Below are 22,405 nucleotides of genomic sequence, written 5' to 3' on the forward strand. Positions count from 1 at the left end.
TCAGCATCTTTTATTTTTAAAAAAAGCTCTTAATTATCCTCATTAAAAACCCGCCCCTTGGAGTCGCAGCGTCCCGGGAATGAACCGGAGCTCCCGATTGGGGAAAAGGGTGTAAATAATTCATGGGATGTCGGCGCTTTCCATGGAAAACAGGAGGGACCCGGAGCCGGAAAAATTCCAGTGGGGAATTGGGATGAGGAGAGGGATGTGCCCGGGGAAAGAGGGAGGGGGGAGGAGGAGGGAAAGGGGAAGGGAAAGGGAAAAAAAGGGAAAGGAAAAGGGAAAGGGAAAAAGGGAAAGGAAGGGAAGGGAAGGGAAGGGAAGGGAAGGGAAGGGAAGGGAAGGGAAGGGAAGGGAAGGGAAGGGAAGGGAAGGGAAGGGAAGGGAAGGGAAGGGAAGGGAAGGGAAGGGAAGGGAAGGGAAGGGAAGGGAAGGGAAGGGAAGGGAAGGGAAGGGAAGGGAAGGGAAGGGAAGGGAAGGGAAGGGAAGGGAAGGGAAGGGAAGGGAAGGGAAGGGAAGGAAAGGAAAGGAAAGGAAAGGAAAGGAAAGGAAAGGAAAGGAAAGGAAAGGAAAGGAAAGGAAAGGGAAAAGGAAAAAAAGGGTAATGAAAAGGAAAAGCTGGGTGTGGGCACGGGGTTGGCACCTGAAACCCTGCAATGGGCATTGTCCATCCCATGGGGTGGGATGCCCATCCTGGGGGGTTTGGGATGTCCATCCTGGGGGGTTTGGGGTGTCCATCCTGGGGGGTTTGGGGTGTCCATCCTGGGAGGTTTGGGATGTCCATCCTGGGGGGTTTGAGGTGTCCATCCTGGGAGGTTCGGGATGTCCATCCTGGCCTATTTGGGGTGTCCATCCCCAGGGCAGCTCACCCAGCGGAGCTCCCCGGCCCCGTCCCCGCCCCGGCCGCCCCTGGAAGCGCCTCCCGGGGCCGAGAGCGGCCGAGCCGGGGCCGGAGCGGGTTTGGGCTCCGGGGTCCCGGGCACCGCCGCTCCGGCGGGCTGCACCGCCCCCCAGCGGGCACTGCGGGTACTGCCGCCTCCTGCTGTCCCTGTCACATCCTGGTGTCACCTGCCGCCTCCTGGTGTCCCCTGTCATCCCTTAGGTGTCCCCTGCCATCTCCTGGTGTCCCCTGCCGCCTCCTGCTGTCCCCTGCCGCCTCCTGGTGTCCCCTGCCACCTCCTGGTATCCCCTGCCACCCCTTAGGTGTCCCCTACCACCTCCTGGTGTCAGCTGCCACCTTCCAAATGTCCCCTGCCACCCCTCAGGTGTCCTTTGCCACCTTCCAGGAGTTACCTGACCCCTTCCAGCTGTGCTCTGCCACCCGTCAGATGTCCCCTGCCACTGCTTAAATGTCCTTTGCCACCTTCCAAGAGGCCTCTGCCATCCCCCACCTGTCCCCTGCCACCTCCCAGGAGTCCCCTGCCACCTCCCAGGAGTCCCCTGCCACCCCTTGAGTGTCCCTTGCCACCTCCCAGCTGCCCCCTACCACCCCTTAGGTGTCCCCTACCACCTCCCAACTATCCCCTGCCACCTCCTGGTGTCTCCTGCCACCTCCCAGTTGCCCCCTGCCACCTCCTGATGTCCCCTGCCACCTCCCAGTGTCCCCTGCCACCCTCAGCTGTGCCCCACCACTGCCCAGACATGCCCCCACAGGGGGGTCTCAGCTCTGCCCAGCTCTGGGGTGGGATAAAGCCCAACCTGGGGGATTTGGGGGCTCCCCTGCTCCTCCTCTCCCCCCTCTCACTGCAGGTCCCTCCTCTTGGCCACCCTCAGGGCCACATTGTCATAGTCACAGTGGCTGAGCCACTCCTTGCCCGGCAGCAGGAAGGGCCCTTTGGGGACAGCGTAATCATCCCTTTGGGGGTTGTAGGGACAGCCCAGGCCGGGGGGCTCCTCGGGGGCCGCCTGCAGCCTCCAGGCCTCTCCCTTCACCTCCTGGGGCTCATCATAGAGCGACATCCCCGAGAGCCCCTCGGGCCCCGAGAGCCCCTCGGGCTCGTCGTAGATGTGCTCAGGGGGTTTGGGCGCCGTGGGGCGGCCGGGGGGCTGCTGAGCCCCTCCAGCATCCCTGGGGACACCCAGGGGCTCGGGGACAACCTCCTGGGGACAGCCCAGCTGGCGGGACAGCAAGGACTTGGCGATGGTGTCGAAGGGAACGGCGTATTCCGACTCGGCCCCGGCCATCCCGCGGCGCAGGGAGTCGCGGGGCTCCGCGTAGGGGAAATCCACACCCCGAGGGGACCCCGAGGGTTCTCCTGGTTTGGTTTTGAGAGCTTTGGCCTCTCCAGAGGGACATTTGGGGTCCTCGTGGGGCTGTGCCCAGCCCGGTGAGCTGCGCTGGGCCTCGATGGCCGCCTCGATGGCCTGGAAGATCTCGTTGCCTTGTCTGGTGTCGAATTCGAAGTTTCCCTCTCCGGATGCGCAGCGACGGCCGGCCTCGAAGGAGAAGGTCACCTGGGGAGGGCAGTGGGCACTGGTCAGTGGTCAGTGGTCAGTGGGCAGGGTCACCAGGCCACGGTGATGTCCAGCCCGGCCTCCCACCATGTGGCAGTAAGAGGAATGTCAGATTTGTCTTCACAAACAAACTCTGGGTTGTGGAGTCGATGGAGGATGAGGAAGAAGGAAAGGAACTTGAGGTACCACCTGAATTCCACCACCTTGTCCCCCATTTACCTCTATTCTATAAACCCCAAAACTACTGAATTTTGCATCTTGTGCTGTGCTAAGCTACTGTTTTCACAGAATCCCAGAATCACAGAATCACACAATGTGTAGGTCAGAAGAGACCTTCAAGATCATCAAGCCCAACCCAGCCCTGACACCTCAACTGGGTCCTGGTATCAAGTGCCACGTCCAGTTTCCTTTTTCACACCTTTGTGGTTTGTAATTCCTCTCTCAGTGTTGGAGACTAAAATCAAACCCAGTGTTTTCCTGGGCCAAGGTCTCCAAACCCCCTGGGGACACTCTAATCCTAAACCTTCTGGTGATTGTTTACATATTTTCCTTTGGAGTCTCTCAAAACATTTTTGTTTCGAAAACGTTTTTGAAAAATGTTTTGAAAATGTAGATTGTTCTCATTCCTCTCAGTGATGGACTTCAGGATTGACCACAGGGGTCAGAGAGGTGGTTCCTCCCATCTGCCCAATCCTTGACCAAATTCCTAATCCTATAAAAACCCCAAATCATAATAAACTGCTCATTCTTTTCCTCACTTCAACCTGATGGGTGAGTGTGGCTCATTTCGTGTCCCAAACAGCGACACCCTGGACCAGCTCCACACCCCCTGTCCAGGCCTCAAACTCCTTCCTCATCTCCCACCTCATCCAAGGGGATGCCCTGGAGACTCCAACCCCTCAAACCACCACCAGCCTGGAATCTTGGTGGAAAAGAACCCAAAATCCCGTGGGCACTGACCTTGTCGCGGCCGAAGCGGCGCAGGAACCGGTACGGCCAGAGCAGGAGCAGGTCCCGGCTCTGGGGGTGCCGCAGCTCCAGCGCCCCCGGGGCCACCCGCAGCACGCAGCGACCCCGCAGGTGACACCGCTGGGCCGACGGGGTCACCCGCACTGTCACCTCGAAGTCCTGGTCCAGGCTGGCTGTACGGGGAGATGGGGGTGGAGAGGTGGGTTATGGGGTGGAGGAGCTGGGGGTGACCATCTCATGCCAGAGCTCTTGGCATGGTGGACACTGGACATGTGTCCCACCCTGGAGAAGGGCTGGGAGTGACCCCCAGACCAGGACAGAGCTCCAGACACAACTGGGGATGGACATGGTGGACACTGGACATGTGGGTCATAGTGTGGAGGGGCTGGGAGTGACCCCCAGACCAGGACAGGCTGTTCCAGGCCAGCTGGGATGGACATGGTGGACATTGGACATGTGTCCCACCCTGGAGAAGGGCTGGGAGTGACCCCCAGACCAGGACAGGCTGCTCCAGGCCAGCTGGGATGGACAGGGTGGACATTGGACATGTGGCCCACCCTGGAGAAGGGCTGGGAGTGACCACCCCAGAGCCCTAAACATGGTGGACATTGGACATGTGTCCCACCCCACAGAGGGGTCAAGGTGACCTCCCAGACCAGACCAGACCAGCTTGCTCCAGGCCAGCTGGGATGGACATGGTGGACACTGGACTTGTGTCCCACCCTGCTGAGTGACTGGGAGTGACCCCCCTAAACCAGGACAGGCTGCTCCAGGCCAGCTGGGATGGACAGGGTGGACATTGGACATGTGTCCCACCCTGGAGAAAGGCTGGGAGTGACCCCCCAGACCAGACCAGCCTGCTCCAGGCCAGCTGGGATGGACATGGTGGACACTGGACTTGTGTCCCACCCTGCTGAGTGACTGGGAGTGACTCCCCTAAACCAGGACAGGCTGCTCCAGGCCACCTGGGATGGACAGAATGGACATTGGACATGTGTCCCACCCTGGAGAAGGGCTGTGAGTGACCCTCCCAGACCAGCTGGGATGGACATGGTGGACATTGGACGTATGTCCCACCCTGGAGGACTGTGAATGACCCCCAGCCCAGCCCTCTCCAGGCCAGCTGGGATGGACACAGCACTGGACACGTCTCACCCCACAGTGGATGACCACTGCAGCCAGGCCAGCAGTGTCCGGCTGATAAGAACCGGCCAGCCCCGGGCAGTGCTGATAACCCAGCCCAGCCCAGCCCCCAAACCACGGCAGGAAGAGGCTTTTTGGGGAGGAGGTTTGGGGAGGAGGTTTGGGGGGATGTCCCCGCCCAGCCCTGCTCACCTCGGCGCCGGGAGCTGTACAGGGAGTTTTCCTCCATGGAGAGCTCGCCCTCCGTGCCCTGCGGGGTGTCCTTGGCTGCTCCTGCCTCCTCCTGGCTCCTCTGCCCACGGGAAGGGCAGGTGAGGGAGGGCTCCCGGTGATCCCAGTGCATCCCAGTGATCCCAGTGATCCCAGTGCACCCCACCCATCCCAGTAGATCCCACCAATTCCAGTGGATCCTATCCATACAAGTGGATCCCACACATCCCAATGGATCCCATTGATCCCGATGCATCCCACCCCTCTCATTGATCCCACCCCACCATATTGATTCCACCCACCCCAATGAATCCCACCCATCCCAGCAGATCCCACCCCACCCCAATGGATCCCAGTGATCCCAATGAATCCCATCTACCCCATTGATCCCAATGAATCTCACTCCTCCCAGCAGATCCCATCTGTCCCAATGGATCCCACCCACCCCATTGATCCCACCCACCCCAATGGATCCCAGTGATCCCAACGAATCCCACCCATCCCAGTAGATCCCACCCATCCCAATGGATCCCAGTGATCCCAATGGATCTTACCCACCCCATTGATCCCACCCACCCCAATGGATCCCAGTGATCCCAATGAATCCCACCTATCCCAGCAGATCCCAGTGGATCCCATCCATCCCATTGATCCAATCCATCCCAATGGATCTCACCCATTCCAGCACATCCCATCCATACGAGCTGATCCCACCCCTCCCAGCAGATCCCACTGATCCCAATGGATCCCATTGATCCCAATGGATCCCATCCATTCCAGTGGATCCCACTGATCCCAATGAATTCCACCCACCCCAATGGATCCCACTGATCCCAGCAGATCCCACTGAACCCAATGGATCCCATTGATCCCAATGGATCCCACCCACCCCAATGGATCCCATTGATTCCAATGGATCCCACCCCTCCCACTGTTCCCACCCCATCCCCGTGCCGTACCGGGAAGGCCAGCTCGCAGAGCTGCCGGATCCACTCCGCCGCCTCCTCCCCATCCGCGGCCAGCAGGAACCGTCGGTCGGTGGTCTCCAGCAGGAAGGGGACGGTGTCCTTGGGGCAGGCGGTGGCCTCGGGGCCGGCCTCGGCCACGTGGACGCAGTCGCTGAGCCGGACGAGGCGCCGGCCGCCCTCGGCCCTGCGCGGCCGCTCGGGGCCCTCGAGCAGCTCGAGGCGCGCGCTGGAGCGAGGGCTGTCCCGGTACAGCACGGCCCAGAGACGCTTCCACTTCTGCCCAGGACAAGGGTTGGGGTTGTTGGAGGGGTTTGGCTTCCCAGGGAGGTTTTTGTTTTTACAGGGTTTTTTTAATTTCCCAGGAGGGTTTTATTTTTTTCAGGAATTTTTAATTTTCCAGGGGTTTTTACCTTCCCAGGAGGATTTACCATTCCAATTTTTTACCTTCCCAGGAGGATTTATCATCCCAATTTTTTACCTTCCCAGGAGGGTTTTACCTTCCCAAGAGGGTTTTGTTTTTCCTGGGATTTTTACTTTCCCAGGAGGTTTTTACCTTTCTAGGAATTTTTTCTTTTCCAGGGGTTTTTACCTTTCCAGGACAGTTTTACCTTCCAAGGGTTTTATTTTTCCAGGAGTTTTTACCCTCCCAGGAGGTTTCTACCTTTCCAGGAATTTTTACCTTTCCAGGAGTTTTTACCTTCCCAGAAGGATTTACCCCTCCAGGAGTGTTTTACCTTCCCAGTAGAGGTTTTTTTTTCCAGGAATTTTTACCTTTCCAGGATAGTTTTACCTTCCAAGGGTTTTATTTTTCCAGGAGTTTTTACCCTCCCAGGAGGTTTTTATCTTTCCAGGAATTTTTTTATTTCCAGAGTTTTTTACCTTTCTGGATTTTTTTTTTTTTTTCCTTTCCAGGACTGTTTTACCTTCCCAGGAGGTTTTTATCTTTCCAGGAATTTTTACCTTTCCAGGATGATTTTACTTTTCCAGGTGTTTTTTACTTTCCCATATGTTTTTATCTTTCCAGGAGTTTTTTACCTTCCCACGACTTTTTACCTTTTGGGAGGTTTTTACCTTCTGGGAGGTTTTACCTTCCCAGGAGTTTTTACCTCCCCAGGAATTTTTCCCTCCCCAGGAGTTTTTATCCCCACGCAGGAACCCGAGGCAGCACAAAGCCCTGCAGGGTTTTTACACTGACTAAAATTTGGGACCAACACAAATTTGGATTAAAAAAAAAAACCTGAATAAACACCCCTGACCTGCCCCAGCCTCCCCCACAACCTCCAGCTCCTCCTTCCTTCCATTTCCCCTAAAAATAAAATAAAAATTTTTAAACCCAAAGGCAGTTCCGGGCTCGGGGAGGGGAAGTGGGGGCAGGGAAGTCACCCCAGAACTGTCACATCCTCCCCCAGGGATGGGATTTGGGGATTCCCTTTACTAATTTGGGATTTTGGGATTCCCCTTTTTCCCAATTTGGGATTTGGGGATCCCTGCCCTTCCCGGGGGCCCCTCAGTGGGGAGGGAGAGGGGCAGGAGAGGCCCCAGAGCTCCTTCCCCTCGGCCCGACCGCGGCTCGATCGGAAATTGTGTGGCTTTGGGGACACAGATGTCACCTCCTGGGCTGAACTGTCACCAAATGTGGCCTTGAGAGTCCCTTCTGTCACCTCCTGGGCTGAACTGTCACCAAATGTGGCCTTGAGAGTCACTTCTGTCACTTCCTGGGCTGAACTGTCACGTCCCCAGGCTGGGACTGTCACACCCTGGGCTGGAACTGTCCCCAAATGTGGCCTTGAGAGTCACTTCCGTCACCTCCTGGGCTGAACTGTCACGTCCCCAGGCTGGGACTGTCACACTCTGGGCTGAAACTGTCACCAAATGTGGCCTTGACAGTCCCTTCTGTCACCTCCTGGGCTGAGCTGTCACGTCCCCGGGCTGGGACTGTCACCCCCTGGGCTGGAACTGTCACCAAATGTGGCCTTGAGAGTCACTTCCGTCACCCCACATCTGGAACTGTCCCCAGATGTGGCTTTAGGGGACACAGCTGTCACCTCCCGGCTGGGACTGTCCCCAAATATGGCCTTGGGGGTGACATCTGTCACCCAACGTGACTCTGGAGGTGGCATCTGTCACTTCCTGGTTTGTGGGTCATGTCTGTCCCCCCCAGGTCACGTCTGTCCCCCCCAGTCACGTCTGTCCCCCCCAGGTCACGTCTGTCACCCTCTAACTCTGCAGGGCCTCTCTGGGGGGTCTCCACAGTGTCCCCAACCCCTCCTGTCCCCCCATGGGGGGTGAGGGACAGCTGAGTGTCCAATGGGTGGGGTCACCTCATTCCTTTGGGTGATTCCTTTGGGATCACCCCAATTCCTTTGGGATCACACCATTCCTTTGGGATCAACCCACTCTACTGGGATCAACCCATTCCTTCGGATGATTCCTTTGGGATTCACCCCATCCCATGGGATCACCCCACTCCTGCGGGATCAGCCCATTCCCTTGGGATCATCTCATTCCTTTGGGATCGCCCTACCCCTTTGGGATCACCCCATTCCCTTGGGGATCACTCTACTCCATAGGATTCACCGCATCCCATGGGATCACCCCACCCCTGTGGGATCACCCCACGCCTTTGGGATCACCCCATTCCTTTGGGATCACCCTATCCCATGGGATGACTCCGTTCCTTTGGGATCACCCCATCCCATGGGATCCCCCCCTCCAGGACCCCCCTGACCTTCCCGAAGGTTTGCTGGAGCTGCAGGTAAATCGTGCCCTGCTTCACCACCGCCTCCTCCATCCCGAGTGTCCGGAGTGTCCTGAGTGTCCCCAGGGGTCCTGAGTGTCCCAAGTGTCCCTGGCGTGTCCCGGGGGTCCCCCAGGGTCCTGTCCCCCCACGGTGTCACCGGGACCAGCCCTGCCCGTGCAGAGCTCAGCTCAGGCTGTGCCTCTTCCTCTGCTCGGGGCGGCTTCCTGTGTGTCCCCAGGGACAGGGGCGTGACCTCCCTGTGTGTGTCCCCAGGGACAGGGCGTGACCTGGGTGTGTCCCCAGGGACAGGGGCGTGACCTGGGTGTGTCCCCAGGGACAGGGGCGTGACCTGTGTGTGTGTCCCCAGGGAACAGGGGTGTGACCTGGGTGTGTCCCCAGGGACAGGGGCGTGACCTGCCCGGGACCAGGGTGTGGCACTGACAGGAGGGTGTGGCACTGACAGGTGGGTGTGGCACTGATAGGGAGGTGTGGCACTGATGGACAGGTGGGTGTGGCACTGACAGGAGAGTGTGGCACTGATGGACAGGTGGGTGTGACATTGACAGACAGGTGGGTGTGGCACTGATGGACAGGTGGGTGTGGCACTGACAGACAGGTGGGTGTGACATTGACAGACAGGTGGGTGTGGCACTGATGGACAGGTGGGTGTGGCACTGACAGGTGGGTGTGGCACTGACAGACAGGTGGGTGTGGCACTGATAGGGGTGTGGCACTGATGGACAGGTGGGTGTGGCACTGATGGACAGGTGGGTGTGGCACTGACAAGTGGGTGTGGCACTGACGGACAGGTGGGTGTGGCACTGATAGGGGTGTGGCACTGAAGGGGGGTGTGACACTGATGGACAGGTGGGTGTGGCACTGATGGACAGGTGGGTGTGGCACTGATGGACTGGTGGGTGTGGTATCTCTGGACACACCCATGTGCCACCCTGTGGTGCTGATGGACACTGGGCAGGACGGTGGGAACTGGACACTGGAAACTGGGAATTTGGTACTGGAACTGGACACTGGAACTGGACACTGGAACTGGACATTGGACACTGGTGCTGGACACTGGACACTGGGCAGGACAGCAGGAACTGGGCAGGACACTGAGCACTGGCCTGGGGACTGGGGACACTGGTGACACTGGTCATACTGGTGTCAGTGGTCACAGTGGGGACACTGGGGACACTGGGGGCACTGGGGACACTGGTCATACTGGTGTCAGTGGTCACAGTGGGGACACTGGGGACACTGGGGGCACTGGTCATACTGGTGTCCGTGGTCACACTGGTGACACTGGGGACACCGGCCGTGCTGTCCCGGTGCTGTCCCCGCTCTGTTCCCGGGGGTGCGCGGCCCCTTTAAGGCCGTGTCAACAAACCGCGCTTACGCCCCTCCCTCCGCCTCCTCCCCTCGCGTCGTGACGTCAGACGCACCGCGCCGCGCGCGCACACGGGGGCGTGGCCACGCCCCGGGCTAATGAAGAGGCGTGGCCTGTGCGGGGATGGGCGTGGCCTCACGCCTGGCGATCCATTAGGAGAGGCGTAATTTATTCACGGATGGGCGTGGCTTAGACCAGACTAGGCTCCTCCCCCCTGCGCGCGCAGGCTCCTGATAGGCGGGGCGGGCGCGCCGGTCTCGAGAAAGGGGCGTGTCCTTCCGCCGGGGCAGCGCAGGCGCGCGGGAGGGGAGGAAAAAGGGGGCGTGTCCCCGGCGCGGCGCATGCGCGGTGCGGGCGGCGGCGCGGGGGGACGCGGTGGTGGCGCCGGGCCCGGCGCAGGCGGGGGCGGAGGCGCGAGCGGAGCATGAATGGGGCAAGATGGCGGATCATGTGCAGGTGAGCTCCGGGCCCGCCGCGGGGCCCGGCCCGGCCCGCCCGCCGCGCCCCCGTCACCCCCGAGCCGCTCCCCGGCCCGGCCCCGGCCCCGCACGGCCAGGCCCGGCACAGGCCCCAGCGCGCAGGCCGCGCCGCTCGGGGCTCGGTGGCGCCGCCGCCGCCGCGGTGTCCCCGGTGTCCCTGTGCTCCCTCAGCTTGTCCCCCTCACGCTGCCGGTGTCTCCTCCCGGTGCCGTTGTGTGGCCGCGGTGTCCGGGCCGTGTCGCCGTGCTGTGTCCCCGCCGTGTCCCCGCACAGCCCGGGGCTCTGTGGGGCAGAGCGCGGGGAGAAGCTCCTTCACATCCCCGGGTTTCCCCCTGGAAGCGGCAGGCGGGTCTCCGCTGTCACCTCCCAGGTCCCTCCTGTCACCCCCGGGTCCCTCCTGTCACCCCCGGGTCACTTCTGTCACCCCCGGGTCCCTCCTGTCACCGCTCGCTGCTGCCGGCCCAGGGACGGAGCCTGGAGGGAGCTGCGGGACTTCTGGTTGGGTTTGGGGTGGTTTAACAGCCGGGTTTGGGCTCCTCTTCCAGCGTGGTTTGGGTTCCTTTTCCACCAGGATTTGGGCTCCTTTTCCAGCCGGGTTTGGGTTCCTGTTCCAGCTCTGTTGAGATAATTTTTTAACCGTGTTTGGGTTAATTTTCTAGCCTGCTTTGGGGTTCATTTTGCAGCCGAGTTTGGGTTCCTTTCCCAGCCGTGTTTGAGTTCCTGTTCCAGCTTGGTTTGGGTTCTTGTTCCACCCGGGTTTGGGTTCCTGTTCTAGCTCTGTTGAGATCATTTTCCACCCGTGTTTGGGTTCCTTTCCCAGCCGTGTTTGGGTTCCTGTTCCACCCAGGTTTGGGTTCCTTTTCCAGTTTTGTTGGGATCATTTTCCAGCCAGTTCTGGGTTCCTTTCCCAGCTGGGTTTGTGTTCCTGTTCCAGCTGAGTTCTGTTCCTTTTCCAGCCAGTTTTGGGTTCCTTTTCCACCCAGGATTTGGGTTCCTGTTCCAGTCAGGTTTGGGTTCCTTTTCCAGTTGGGTTTGGGATAATTTTCCCACCGGTTCTGTTCCTTTTCCAGCCTTGTTGGGATCTTTTTGCACCTGGGTTTGGGATCCTTTTCCAGCTCTGTTGGGATAATTTTCCAGCCGTGTTTTGGTTCCTTTCCCAGCCAGGTTTGGGCTCCTTTTCCAGACATTTGGGTTCCTTTCCAAGCCCTGTTGGGATCATTTTCCACCCTTTCCCAGCCCTGGGGACACTCAGAGCTGGGGGAAGCTTTTCCTGGGTGTTTAAGGGAATCCTGGGCTGGAGAAGTTCCTGGGGCAGGAGGGGAATCAGGGATGGAAAATATCCAGTTTGGAGGGACAAAACCCCCGGGAAAGGACCCAAAACTCTCTGAAAAGGGCCCTGGAACCTTCAGGAGGGGAACAAAACCCCCTGAGTGGGCTCAGACCCCTCTGAAGGAACCCAAAACCCTTTGAAAGGGATCCTAAAGTCCCTCAAAAGGACCCAAAACCCTCTGGGAGTGACCCCAAACCTCTGAAACTGAACCCAAACCCTCTGAAAGGGACCCAAAACCCCTAAAATTGGCCCAAAACCCTCAGAAATTGACCTAAAACCCAGAGAAAAGGAACCCAAACCCTCTGAAGGAACCCCAAACCCTCCAAAATTGACCCCAAATCCACTGAAAAGGATCCCAAAACCTCCTAAAATTGACCCAAACTTCCTAAAATTGATCCGAAACACCCCAAAATTCATCCTAAACTTCCTAAAATTGATCCCAAACCCTCAGAAATTGATCCTGACCCCCTAAAATGATCCCAAACCTCCTAAAATTGACCCCAAACCTCCTAAAATGGACCCAAACCCTCTAAAATTGGTCCCAAAACCCTCTGAAATTGATCCTGACCCCCTAAAATTGTCTCCAAACCTCCTAAAATTGTCTCCAAACCTCCTAAAATTGATCCCAAACGTCTTAAAATTGATCCCAAACCTCAGAAATTGACGCCAAACCCTTAAAATTGACCCTAAACCTCCTAAAATTGACACAAAATCCTCTAAAATTGACCTGAAACCCCCTAAAATTGACCTTAAAACTTCAGAAATTGATCCCAAACCCCCTAAAATTGTCTCCAAACCTCCTAAAATTGATCCCAACTCTCTAAATTTGATCCCAAATCCTCAAAAATTGATCCCAAACTTCCTAAAATTGATCCCAAACCCTCTGAAATGGACCCAACCCCCCTAAAATTGATCCCAAAACTTGAGAAATTGACCCCAAATGTCCTAAAATTGATCTCAAACCCTTAAAATTGACCCAACACCTCCTAAAATTGATGCAAAATCCTCTAAAATTGGCCCCAAACCCCCTAAAATTGGCCCCAAACCCTCCAAAATTGGTCCCAAACTTCCTAAAATTGATCCCAAATCCTCAGAAATTGACCCCAAACCCTCAAAAATTGATCCAAACCCTCAAAAAATTTATCCCAAACCCTTAAAATGGACCCTAAACCACCTAAAATTGTTCCCAAAACTTTAGAAATTGACCCCAAACCCTCTAAAATTGATCCCAAATTTCCTAAAATTGACCCCAAATGTCTTAAAATTGATCCAAAACCCCCCAAAATTCATCCTAAACTTCCTAAAATTGACCCCAAACCTTCTAAAATTGACCCCAAACCTCAAAAATTCCTGCAAAATTCCTGCAAAAATTTCTGTGAATTTCTGCAAAAGTTGTTGAAAATTTCCTGTAAATTCCTGCAAAAATTCTTGTAAAATTCCTGTAAAATTCCTATAAAATTCCTGTAAAATTCCTATAAAATTCCTATAAAATTCCTGTAAAATTCCTATAAAATTCCTATAAAATTCCTGTAAAATTCCTGTAAAATTCCTGTAAAATTCCTGTAAAATTCCTGTAAAATTCCTGTAAAATTCCTGCAAAAATTCCTGTAAAATTCCTGTAAAATTCCTATAAAATTCCTGTAAAATTCCTGTAAAATTCCTGTAAAATTCCTGTAAAATTCCTATAAAATTCCTATAAAATTCCTGTAAAATTCCTGTGGATTTTTCCATCAAATTTTGGTGGATTTTGGTTTTTTACAGACACCGAAAACCTCAGGGAAAAAAATAAAAATCCAGAATTTCCAGGAGTTATTTATTTATTATCCCTGGAACTCTGGGGAATAAATCAAAAAGGAATTTGAATTAAAAAAATAATAAAAAAAAAAAGGAATGAGGAGGGTGAGCAATTCATTAACTCAGAATTGGGAATTTCACCAGAAAAAATGAAAATTTTTTTTTTTTTTTTTTTATTTTTTAACCAGGATTTTTATGGGAAAAAAACAAAACAAAACAAAAAAAAACCAAAAAAAAAAAAAAAAAACCAAAAAAAAAACCACCTGATATTTTTTTTTATTTTTATTTTTTTTTCCTTCTGGATTTGGCTCAAAAATCTGATTTTTTTTCCATGGATTGAGGAGCTGGAAATGGAGTTAAAGTTTAACTGGAAAAAGGGATTTGGGAATTCGGGGATTTCCCGTGAGGAGCAAAAATATCAAAGGTTTGGGGGGAATTTTAAGGGAAAAAAATTCCTTATTTTATTCCAGATTATCCCAGGGATTCCCAAAAAATCCCATTTAATTTAATTTTTTTCCCATAGAAAAAAACATTCCTTGTGTCTTGTCCCTTTAAACCCTTTTAGAAACTGGAAATTTTTCCTTGGAATTTTCTTTTTCCAGGAGAAAATCCCAAAGGAATATTTGGGAATATTTCACAGGAATTTGGGGGAATAAATCCTGGAAGGGTTTGGAGCTTGAAATGATTTTTTTTTTGTGGATTTTTCATGGTTTGATGAAGCCCAAAAATAATTTTAATGGATTTTTTTTTCTGGAATGAAGAAACAAAAAAAAATATTTATGGATTTTTTCTGGATTGAAGAAACACAAAAAAAAAACTTTTTATGGATTTTTACCTGGAATGATAAAAAATTCCATTTTTTAATGGATTTTTCGTGGTTTGGAGAAGCCCAAAAATAATTTTTATGGATTTTTTTCTGGATTGAAGAAACACAAAAAAAAACCTTTTTATGGATTTTACCTGGAATGATGAAAAACATCCAAATTTTAAGAGATTTTTCTTGGAGTGAAGAAACCTCAAAATTTTTTTTAATTGATTTTATTTGGAGTGATGAAAAAAATCCATTTTATTTATGGATTTTTCCTGGATTTTTCCTGGATTTTACCTGGAATGATGAAAAAAATCCATTTTTTTTAAGGTTTTTTCGTGGTTTGGTGAAGCCCAAAAATAATTTTTATGGATTTTTTTTTCTGGAATGAAGAAACAAAAAAAAAACTTTTTATGGATTTTACTTGGAATGATGAAAAATTTCAATTTTTAAGGGATTTTTTTTTTTTTTTTTGGAGTGAAGAAACCCCAAAAGATTTTTCATGGATTTACCTGGAATGGTGAAAAATGGAGGTTTTTCCCCTCAATAATTCAGTAAAAATCTTGGGGGGAAAAAAACACCTGGAATTTTTGGATTCCTGCAAAAATTCCTGTAAAATTCCTGTAAATTCCTGCAAAATTCCTGGAAAATTCCTGCAAATTTTCTGTGAAGATTCCTGCAAAAATTCCTGCAAAATTTCCAAAATTCCTGCAAAATTTCTGCAAAAAATTCTGTAAATTTCTGCAAAAGTTGTTGAAAATTTCCTGTAAATTCCTGCAAAAATTCCTGTAAAATTCCTGTAAAATTCCTGTAAAATTCCTGTAAATTCCTCTAAATTCTTGAAAAATCTCAGTGTAAATTCCTGCAAAAATTCTTGTAAAATTCCTGTAAAATTCCTGTAAAAGTTCTTGTAAAATTCTTGTAAATTCCTGCAAATTTTCTGCAAAAAATCCTGCAAAATTCCTGTAAAAATTCCTGTAAAATTCCTCCAAAATTCCTGTAAAAATTCCTCCAAAATTCCTGGGAAAATTTCTGCTAAAATTCCTGCAAAATTCCTATAAAATTCCTGTAGATTCCTGCAAAAATTCCTGTAAAATTCCTGTGAATTCCTGCAAAAATTCCTGTAAAAGTCCTGAGGGAAGGGAAGGGAAGGAGGAAAAAATAAAAGAAAAAAAAAAGAAATTAAAAGTCACGGCAACTCCAACACGTGTTTACACAATCCCAAACCCCTTGGCACAACACCGAGGGCTCCCCTGCAATCCCTGCAATCCCTGAATCCCATTTTTCTCTATTTTTCCCTGTTTTTCCCTGGGCAGAGCCTGGCCCAGCTGGAGAACCTGTGCAAGCAGCTCTACGAGACCACGGACACGGGCACCCGCCTGCAGGCTGAGAAAGCCCTGGTGGAGTTCACCAACAGCCCCGAGTGCCTGAGCAAGTGCCAGCTGCTCCTGGAGAGGGGGAGTGTGAGTACAGACCAAAAATTCCCCTAAATACCCCAAAATCATGGAGTTCCACACCCCCAAAATCATGGAATTCCATATCCCAAACATCCCCAAAATCCTGGAGTTCCACACCCCCAAAGTCCTGGAGTTTGACGTCCCAAAATTCCCCAAAATCTTAGAATTCCACATGCCAAAAATTCCTCAAAATCATGGAGTTACATATCCCAAACATCCCCAAAATCCTAGAATTCCACACACCAAAAATTCCCCAAAATCCTGGGATTCCAGGCTTGGAGAAAGGAATTATCCAGGTTTGGGAATTAAATAATTATCCCCCTGCTTTGTTGGGGTTCACCAACAGCCCCGAGTGCCTGAGCAAGTGCCAGCTGCTCCTGGAGAGGGGGAGTGTGAGTGCAGACCAAAAATTCCCCAAAATCATGGAATTCCACACCCCCAAATCCCCAAAATTGTAGAATTCCAGGCTTGGATAAAGGAATTGTGGTTATCGCCTTGTTCTGGTGGGGTTCATAATCAGCTCCAAGTGCCAGATGCTCCTGGAGAGGGGGAGTGTGAGTGCAGACCTAAATACCCCAAAATACCCCAAAATCCTGGAGTTCCACACCCCCAAATTCTCAAAATCCTGGAGTTACACGTGGCAGAAATTCCCCAAAATCCTGGAGTTCCACATCCCAAAAATTCCCCAAAATCCTGGAGTTCCACATCCCCAAAACCATGGAATTTCACACCCCAAACATCCCCAAAATCCTGGAATTCCACATGCCAGAAATTCCCCCAGATCCTGGAGTTACATATCCCAAAAATTCCCCAAAATCCTAGAATTCCACATGCCAAACATCCCCCAAAATCCTGTAATTCCGCATGCCAGAAATTCCCCAAAATCGTGGAGTTCCACGTCCCAAAAATTCCCCAAAGTCCTGGAGTTCCACACCCCCAAAGTCTCAGAGTTCTACGTCCCAAAATTCCCCAAAATCCTGGAGTTACATATCCCAAACATCCCCAAAATCCTGGAGTTCCACGTCCCAAACATCCCCAAAATCGTGGAGTTCCACATGCCAGAAATTCCCCAAAATCGTGGAGTTCCACGTCCCAAAAATTTGCCAAAATCATGGAGTTACATATCCCAAACATCCCCAAAATTCCTGGAGTTCCACGTGCCAATAATCCCCAAAATTACGGAGTTGCACATCCCAAAAATTCCCCTAAATCCTGGAGTTACATATCCCAAAATTCCCCCAGATCCTGGAGTTACACATCCCAAAAATTCCCCAAATCCTGGAGTTCCACATCCCAAAAGTTCTCCAAAAGTCATGAAATTCCAGGTTTGGATAAAGGAATTATAATTGCAAAATCCCTGCAAATTCCTATAAAATTTCAGCAAAACTCCTGTAAAATACTGAAAAATTCCTGTGAATTCCTGCAAAATCCCTTTAAAATTCCTGCAGAATTCCTGCAAAATTCCTGTAAATTCCTGCAAAATTCCTGTAAATTCCTGCAAAATTTCTGTGAAAATTCCTGCAAAATTTCTGTGAAAATTCCTGTAAAATTCCTGTAAGTTCCTGCAAAATTCCCACAAAATCCCTTTAGAATTCCTGTAAAATTCCTGTAAATTTCTGCAAAATTTCTGTGAAAATTCCTGCAAAATTCCTGTAAAATTCTTGTAAATTCCTATCAAATCTTGGGGTGTTTTATCCCACAATTATTGGAATTTATGGGATATATCTCAATTACTTCCCAGGACATTCCTGCCTCAACTTCCAACTTCCACCGCAAGATTTGCTCCTTCCCCATAAATTGAACTTCCATCATTTTTAATGTATTTTTATAGATTTTTTATGAATTTTTATGGATTTAAATGGATATTTATGGATTTAAATGGATTTTAATGGATATTTATGGATTTTTAATGGATATTTATGGATTTAAATGGATTTTTATGGATTTTTAATGGATATTTATGGATTTTTAATGGATATTTATAGATTTTTATGGATTTTTAATGGATATTTATGGATTTAAATGGATTTTAAATGGATTTTCACTGGATTTTTCCCTTTGCAGTCCTCGTACTCGCAGTTACTGGCGGCCACCTGCCTTACCAAACTGGTGTCACGCACAAACAACCCGCTGCCCCTGGAGCAGCGCATCGACATCCGTGAGTGTCCAGCCCCAAAAAATCCCAAATCTGGAGGGCCAAGGGGTTTCTGGGCTGGGAGATTCCCTGAGTTCTGGGGGAGGGATTGGGGTGGGGATGGAGTGCTTTGCTTGCAGTGTTTTAGGGGAAATCCAGCTTTTTTACGGGGGAAATCCAACCTTTTCCGGGTCTGTTCCAGGTGTAAATCCAACCTTTTTCCAGGTTTAAATCCAGCCTTTTTCCAGGTCTAAATCCAACCTTTTCCGAGATCTGTTCGAGGGTAAATCCAGCCTCTTCCCAGATCTATTTCAGGACTAAATCCAGCCCATTTCCAGATCTAAATCCAACCTTTTCCCAGCTCTTTTCCAGGTGTAAATCCAGCCATTTTCCACATCTAAATCCAACCTTTTCCCAGCCCATTTCCAGGTCTATTCCAGATCTAAATCCAACCTTTTCCCACCCCTTTTCCAGGTGTAAATCCAGCCCTTTTCCAGGACTAAATCCAACCTTTTCCCAGCCCTTTTCCAGGGCTAAATCCAGTTTTTTTCCCATGTCTATTCCCAGGTAAATCCAGCCCTTTCCCACATCTATTTCAGGGTAAATCCAGCCCTTTCCCAGGTCTATTCCAGATCTAAATCCAACCTTTTCCCACCCCTTTTCCCGGTGTAAATCCAGCCCTTTTCCAGGTCTAAATCCAGCCTTTGTCCAGGGCTAAATCCAACTTTTTTCCCAGCTCTGTTCTAGGGTAAATCCTGCCCTATTCCAGGGTAAATCCAGCCCATTTTCAGATCTAAATCCAACCTTTTCCCACCCCTTTTCCAGGGCTAAATCCAACCTTTTCCAGGGATAAATCCAACTTTTTTCCCCAATCTATTCCAGGGTAAATCCAGCCCATTTTTAGGTCTAAATCCAGACATTTTCCCAGCCCTTTTCCAGGTCTATTCCAGATCTAAATCCAACCTTTTCCCAGCCCTTTTCCAGGGCTAAATCCAGTTTTTTTCCCATGTCTATTCCCAGGTAAATCCAGCCCTTTCCCACATCTATTCCAGGGTAAATCCAGCCCTTTCCCAGGCCTATTCCAGGACTAAATCCAAATTTTTTCCCAGATCTATTCCTCGGTAAATCCAGCCCTTTTCCAGGGCTAAATCCACCTTTTTTTCCCAGATCTATTCCAGGACTAAATCCAACCCTTTTCCAGGGCTATTCCAGGGCTAAATCCAGCCTTTTTCCAGGGCTACATCTAACTTTTTCCAGGTCTAAATCCAACTTTTTTCCCAGCTCTGTTCTAGGGTAATCCTGCCCATTTCCAGATCTAAATCCAAACTTTTCCCACCCCTTTTCCAGGTCTAAACCCAGCCCTTTTCCACATCTAAATCCAACCCTTTTCCAGGCCTATTCCAGATCTAAATCCAACCTTTTCCCAGGTCTATTCCAGGCTAAATCCAGCCCCTTTCCCAGGCCTATTCCAGGGCTAAATCCAATGTTTTTCCTGGTCTATTCCAGACCTAAATCCAGCGTTTTCCTGGTCTATTCCAGACCTAAATCCAGTCCTTTTTGCCAATCTAAATCCAACCCTTTTCCCAGCCCGTTTCCAGGTCTAAATCCAACCCTTTTCCCAGCCCGTTTCCAGGTCTAAATCCAACCTTTTCCCAGATCAATTCCCCGGTAAATCCAGCCCTTTTCCAGGTCTAAATCCACCTTTTTTTCCCAGATCTATTCCAGGACTAAATCCAGCCCTTTTCCGAGGCTAAATCCACCCTTTTTTCCCAGCCTGTTTCCAGATCTAAATCCAACCTTTTCCCAGCCCTTTTCCAGGGCTAAATCCAACTTTTTTCCCAGATCTATTCCAGGGTCAATCCAACCTTTTCCCAGATCTATTTCAGGTGTAAATCCAGCCCTTTTCCAGAGTAAATCCAACCTTTTTCCAGATCTATTCCAGGGCTAAATCCAACCCTTTTCTAGGCCTATTCCAGGGTAAATCCAACCTTTTCCCAGCCCATTCCCAGGGTAAATCCAGCCCATTTCCAGGTCTGTTCCAGGGTAAATCCAGCCCATTTCCAGGTCTGTTCCAGGGTAAATCCAGCCCATTTCCAGGGTAAATCCAGCCCTTTTCCAGGGCTAAATCCAACTTTTTCCCAGGTCTATTCCTGGGCTAAATCCAGCCCCTTTCCAAGTCTATTCCAGAGATAAATCTGATCATTTTTGGAGATCTAAATCCAGCCCTTTTCCCAGCCCTTTTCCGGGTCTAAATCCAACCCTTTTCCAGGGCTAAATCCAGCCCTTTCCAGGTGTAGATCCAGCCCTTTTCCCAGGTCTATTCCAGGGCTAAATCCAACCCTTTCCCGAACTCTTAAATCCCCAAATAAACTCCCAACTTCTGTCCCTTCCTCCCACCATTTCTTCAAACTTCCCCCACTCCTCCTTTCAAAACCAACCTCCCCTTTTTAAAAGAGAAAAAAAAAAAAGGAGAAAAAAAATTCTCCTTTTTCCTTCCATCCCTTCCCACCACAGGGGCTGGATTTTTTTATTATTTTTAAATTATTTTTTTATTATTTTTTTATTATTTTTTAATCTCCATCTCCACCTTTTTTCCCCCCACCTTTTTGCAGGGAATTATGTGCTGAACTACCTGGCGACGAGGCCGAAGCTGGCGACGTTTGTGACGCAGGCGCTGATCCAGCTCTACGCCAGGATCACCAAACTGGGCTGGTTCGACTGCCAGAAGGACGAGTACGTCTTCAGGAACGTCATCAACGACGTCACCAGGTTCCTGCAGGTCAGATTCCCTCCTCAGAATTCCCAGGAGTCGCCAAAATCCGGGAATTTTCCACTTTTGTGGAGGAGTTTGGATTCTTCCGTATTGGTGTTTTCAGTAGGGGCTCACGAGGGTGAAGAGTTCCTTAAAAATTTAGGGAGCAGGGAATTGGTCTTGGATGTTCCCAACTTCCCACCAGGTTCCTGCAGGTCAAATTCCCTTCTCAGAATTCCCAGGATTTGCCAAAATCCAGGATTTTTCCACTGGTTTGAAGGAGGTCAGGCTTTTCCATATTGGTGATTTCAGTAGGGGCTGTCGAGGGGAAAAAGCTACTTAAAATTTTAGGGAGACAGGGAATTGTTCCTGGGAGCAAGGAATTGGTCCTGGATGTTCCCAACTTCCCACCAGGTTCCTGCAGGTCAAATTCCCTCCTCTGAATTCCCAGGATTCGCCAAAATCCAGGAAATTTCCACTTGTGTGAAAGATTCGGGCTCATCCGTAGCAGTGTTTTCAGTAGGGGTTTACAAGGGGAAAAAGCTCCTTAAAATTTCAGGGAGCAGGGAATTGTTTCTGAATGTTCCCAGTTTTTTGCACCAGGTTCCTGCAGGTCAGATTCCCTCCTCAGAATTCCCAGGATTCACCAAAATCCAGGAATTTTCCACTTGTGTGAAGGATTTCGAGCTTTTCCCTGCTGGTGTTTTTAGTAGGGGATTGCAAGGGTGAAGGGTTCCTTAAAAGTTCAGGGACCAGGGGATTGTTCCTGGATGTTTCCAGCTTCCCACCAGGTTCCTGCAGGTCAGATTCCCTCCTCAGAATTCCCAGGATTTTCCATAATCCAGGAATTTTCCACTTGTGTGAAGGATTTTGAGCTTTTCCCTGCTGGTGTTTTCAGTAGGGGCTTATGAGGGTGAAGAGCTCCATAAAAATCAGGGAATTGGTCCTGGATGGTCCCAGTTTTTTGCACCAGGTTCCTGCAGGTCAGATTCTCTCCTCAGAATTCCCAGGATTCACCAAAATCCAGGAATTTTCCACTTGTGTGAAGGATTTCGAGCTTTTCCCTGCTGGTGTTTTTAGTAGGGGATTGCAAGGGTGAAGAAGCTCCTTAAAAATTCAGGGACCAGGGGATTGTTCCTGGATGTTTCCAGCTTCCCACCAGGTTCCTGCAGGTCAAATTCCCTCCTCAGAATTCCCAGGATTTGCCAAAATACCAGGAATTTTCTGCTGGTGTCAAGGAGTTCAGGCTCTTCGATTTCAATAGGGGTTTATGAGGGTGAAGGGTTCCTTAAAAACTCAAGGAATTGTTTAAGGGAGCAGGGAATTGGTCCTGGATCTTCCCAGTTTTTTGCACCAGGTTCCTGCAGGTCAGATTCCCTCCTTAGAATTCCCAGGATTCGCCAAAATCTGGGAATTTTCTGCTGGTGTCAAGGAGTTGCGGCTTTTTCTGTAGCGGCGTTTTCAGTAGGGGCTGCTGAGAATGAAGAGTTGATTAAAAATCAGGGAATTGTTTCAGGGAGGAGGGAATTGGTTTTGGTTCTCTCAACTTCCCACCAGGTTCCTGCAGGTCAAGTTCCCTCCTCAGAATTCCCAGGATTTGCCAAAATTCCAGGAATTTTTCACTTTTGTGGAAGAGTTCGGGCTCTTCGATGTTTGTGTTTTCAGTCAGAGCTTTCCAAAGGGAAACAGCTCCTCAAAACTCAGGGAATTGTTTCTGGAGCAAGGAATTGGTCCTGGATTTTCCCAACTTCCCACCAGGTTCCTGCAGGTCAGCTTCCCT

The 22,405-nt window shown here is 50.4% G+C and overlaps 2 protein-coding genes across 3 annotated transcripts in view; one reads left to right on the forward strand and one right to left on the reverse strand.

Annotated features, from left to right (window-relative positions):
* Positions 1-1,455: 1,455 nt before the first annotated feature.
* DOK2 (docking protein 2) lies at positions 1,456-8,535 on the reverse strand (the record flags this gene model as incomplete). Its single annotated transcript, XM_083880399.1, has 6 exons — positions 1,456-1,551; positions 1,593-2,454; positions 3,415-3,596; positions 4,759-4,858; positions 5,736-6,020; positions 8,473-8,535. 5 exons carry the CDS (start codon positions 8,533-8,535, stop codon positions 1,741-1,743), a joined length of 1,344 nt encoding a protein of 447 aa, XP_083736525.1. The 3' UTR covers positions 1,456-1,551; positions 1,593-1,740.
* Positions 8,536-10,238: 1,703 nt separating this feature from the next.
* Positions 10,239-22,405, forward strand: part of XPO7 (exportin 7) — a 44,187-nt gene continuing 32,020 nt past the window's right edge. For both annotated transcript variants that reach the window (XM_083880350.1, XM_083880351.1), the window contains exons 1-4: positions 10,239-10,327; positions 15,599-15,745; positions 17,804-17,897; positions 20,486-20,652. In XM_083880350.1, coding sequence (XP_083736476.1) covers positions 10,310-10,327; positions 15,599-15,745; positions 17,804-17,897; positions 20,486-20,652 — 426 coding nt within the window. In that variant the 5' untranslated portion in view covers positions 10,239-10,309. The remainder of the gene's footprint in view (positions 10,328-15,598; positions 15,746-17,803; positions 17,898-20,485; positions 20,653-22,405) is intronic.

The sequence above is a fragment of the Zosterops lateralis genome (genome assembly GCF_965231275.1).
Source record: "Zosterops lateralis genome assembly, chromosome: 30".
In the NCBI taxonomy this organism is placed as follows: domain Eukaryota; kingdom Metazoa; phylum Chordata; class Aves; order Passeriformes; family Zosteropidae; genus Zosterops; species Zosterops lateralis.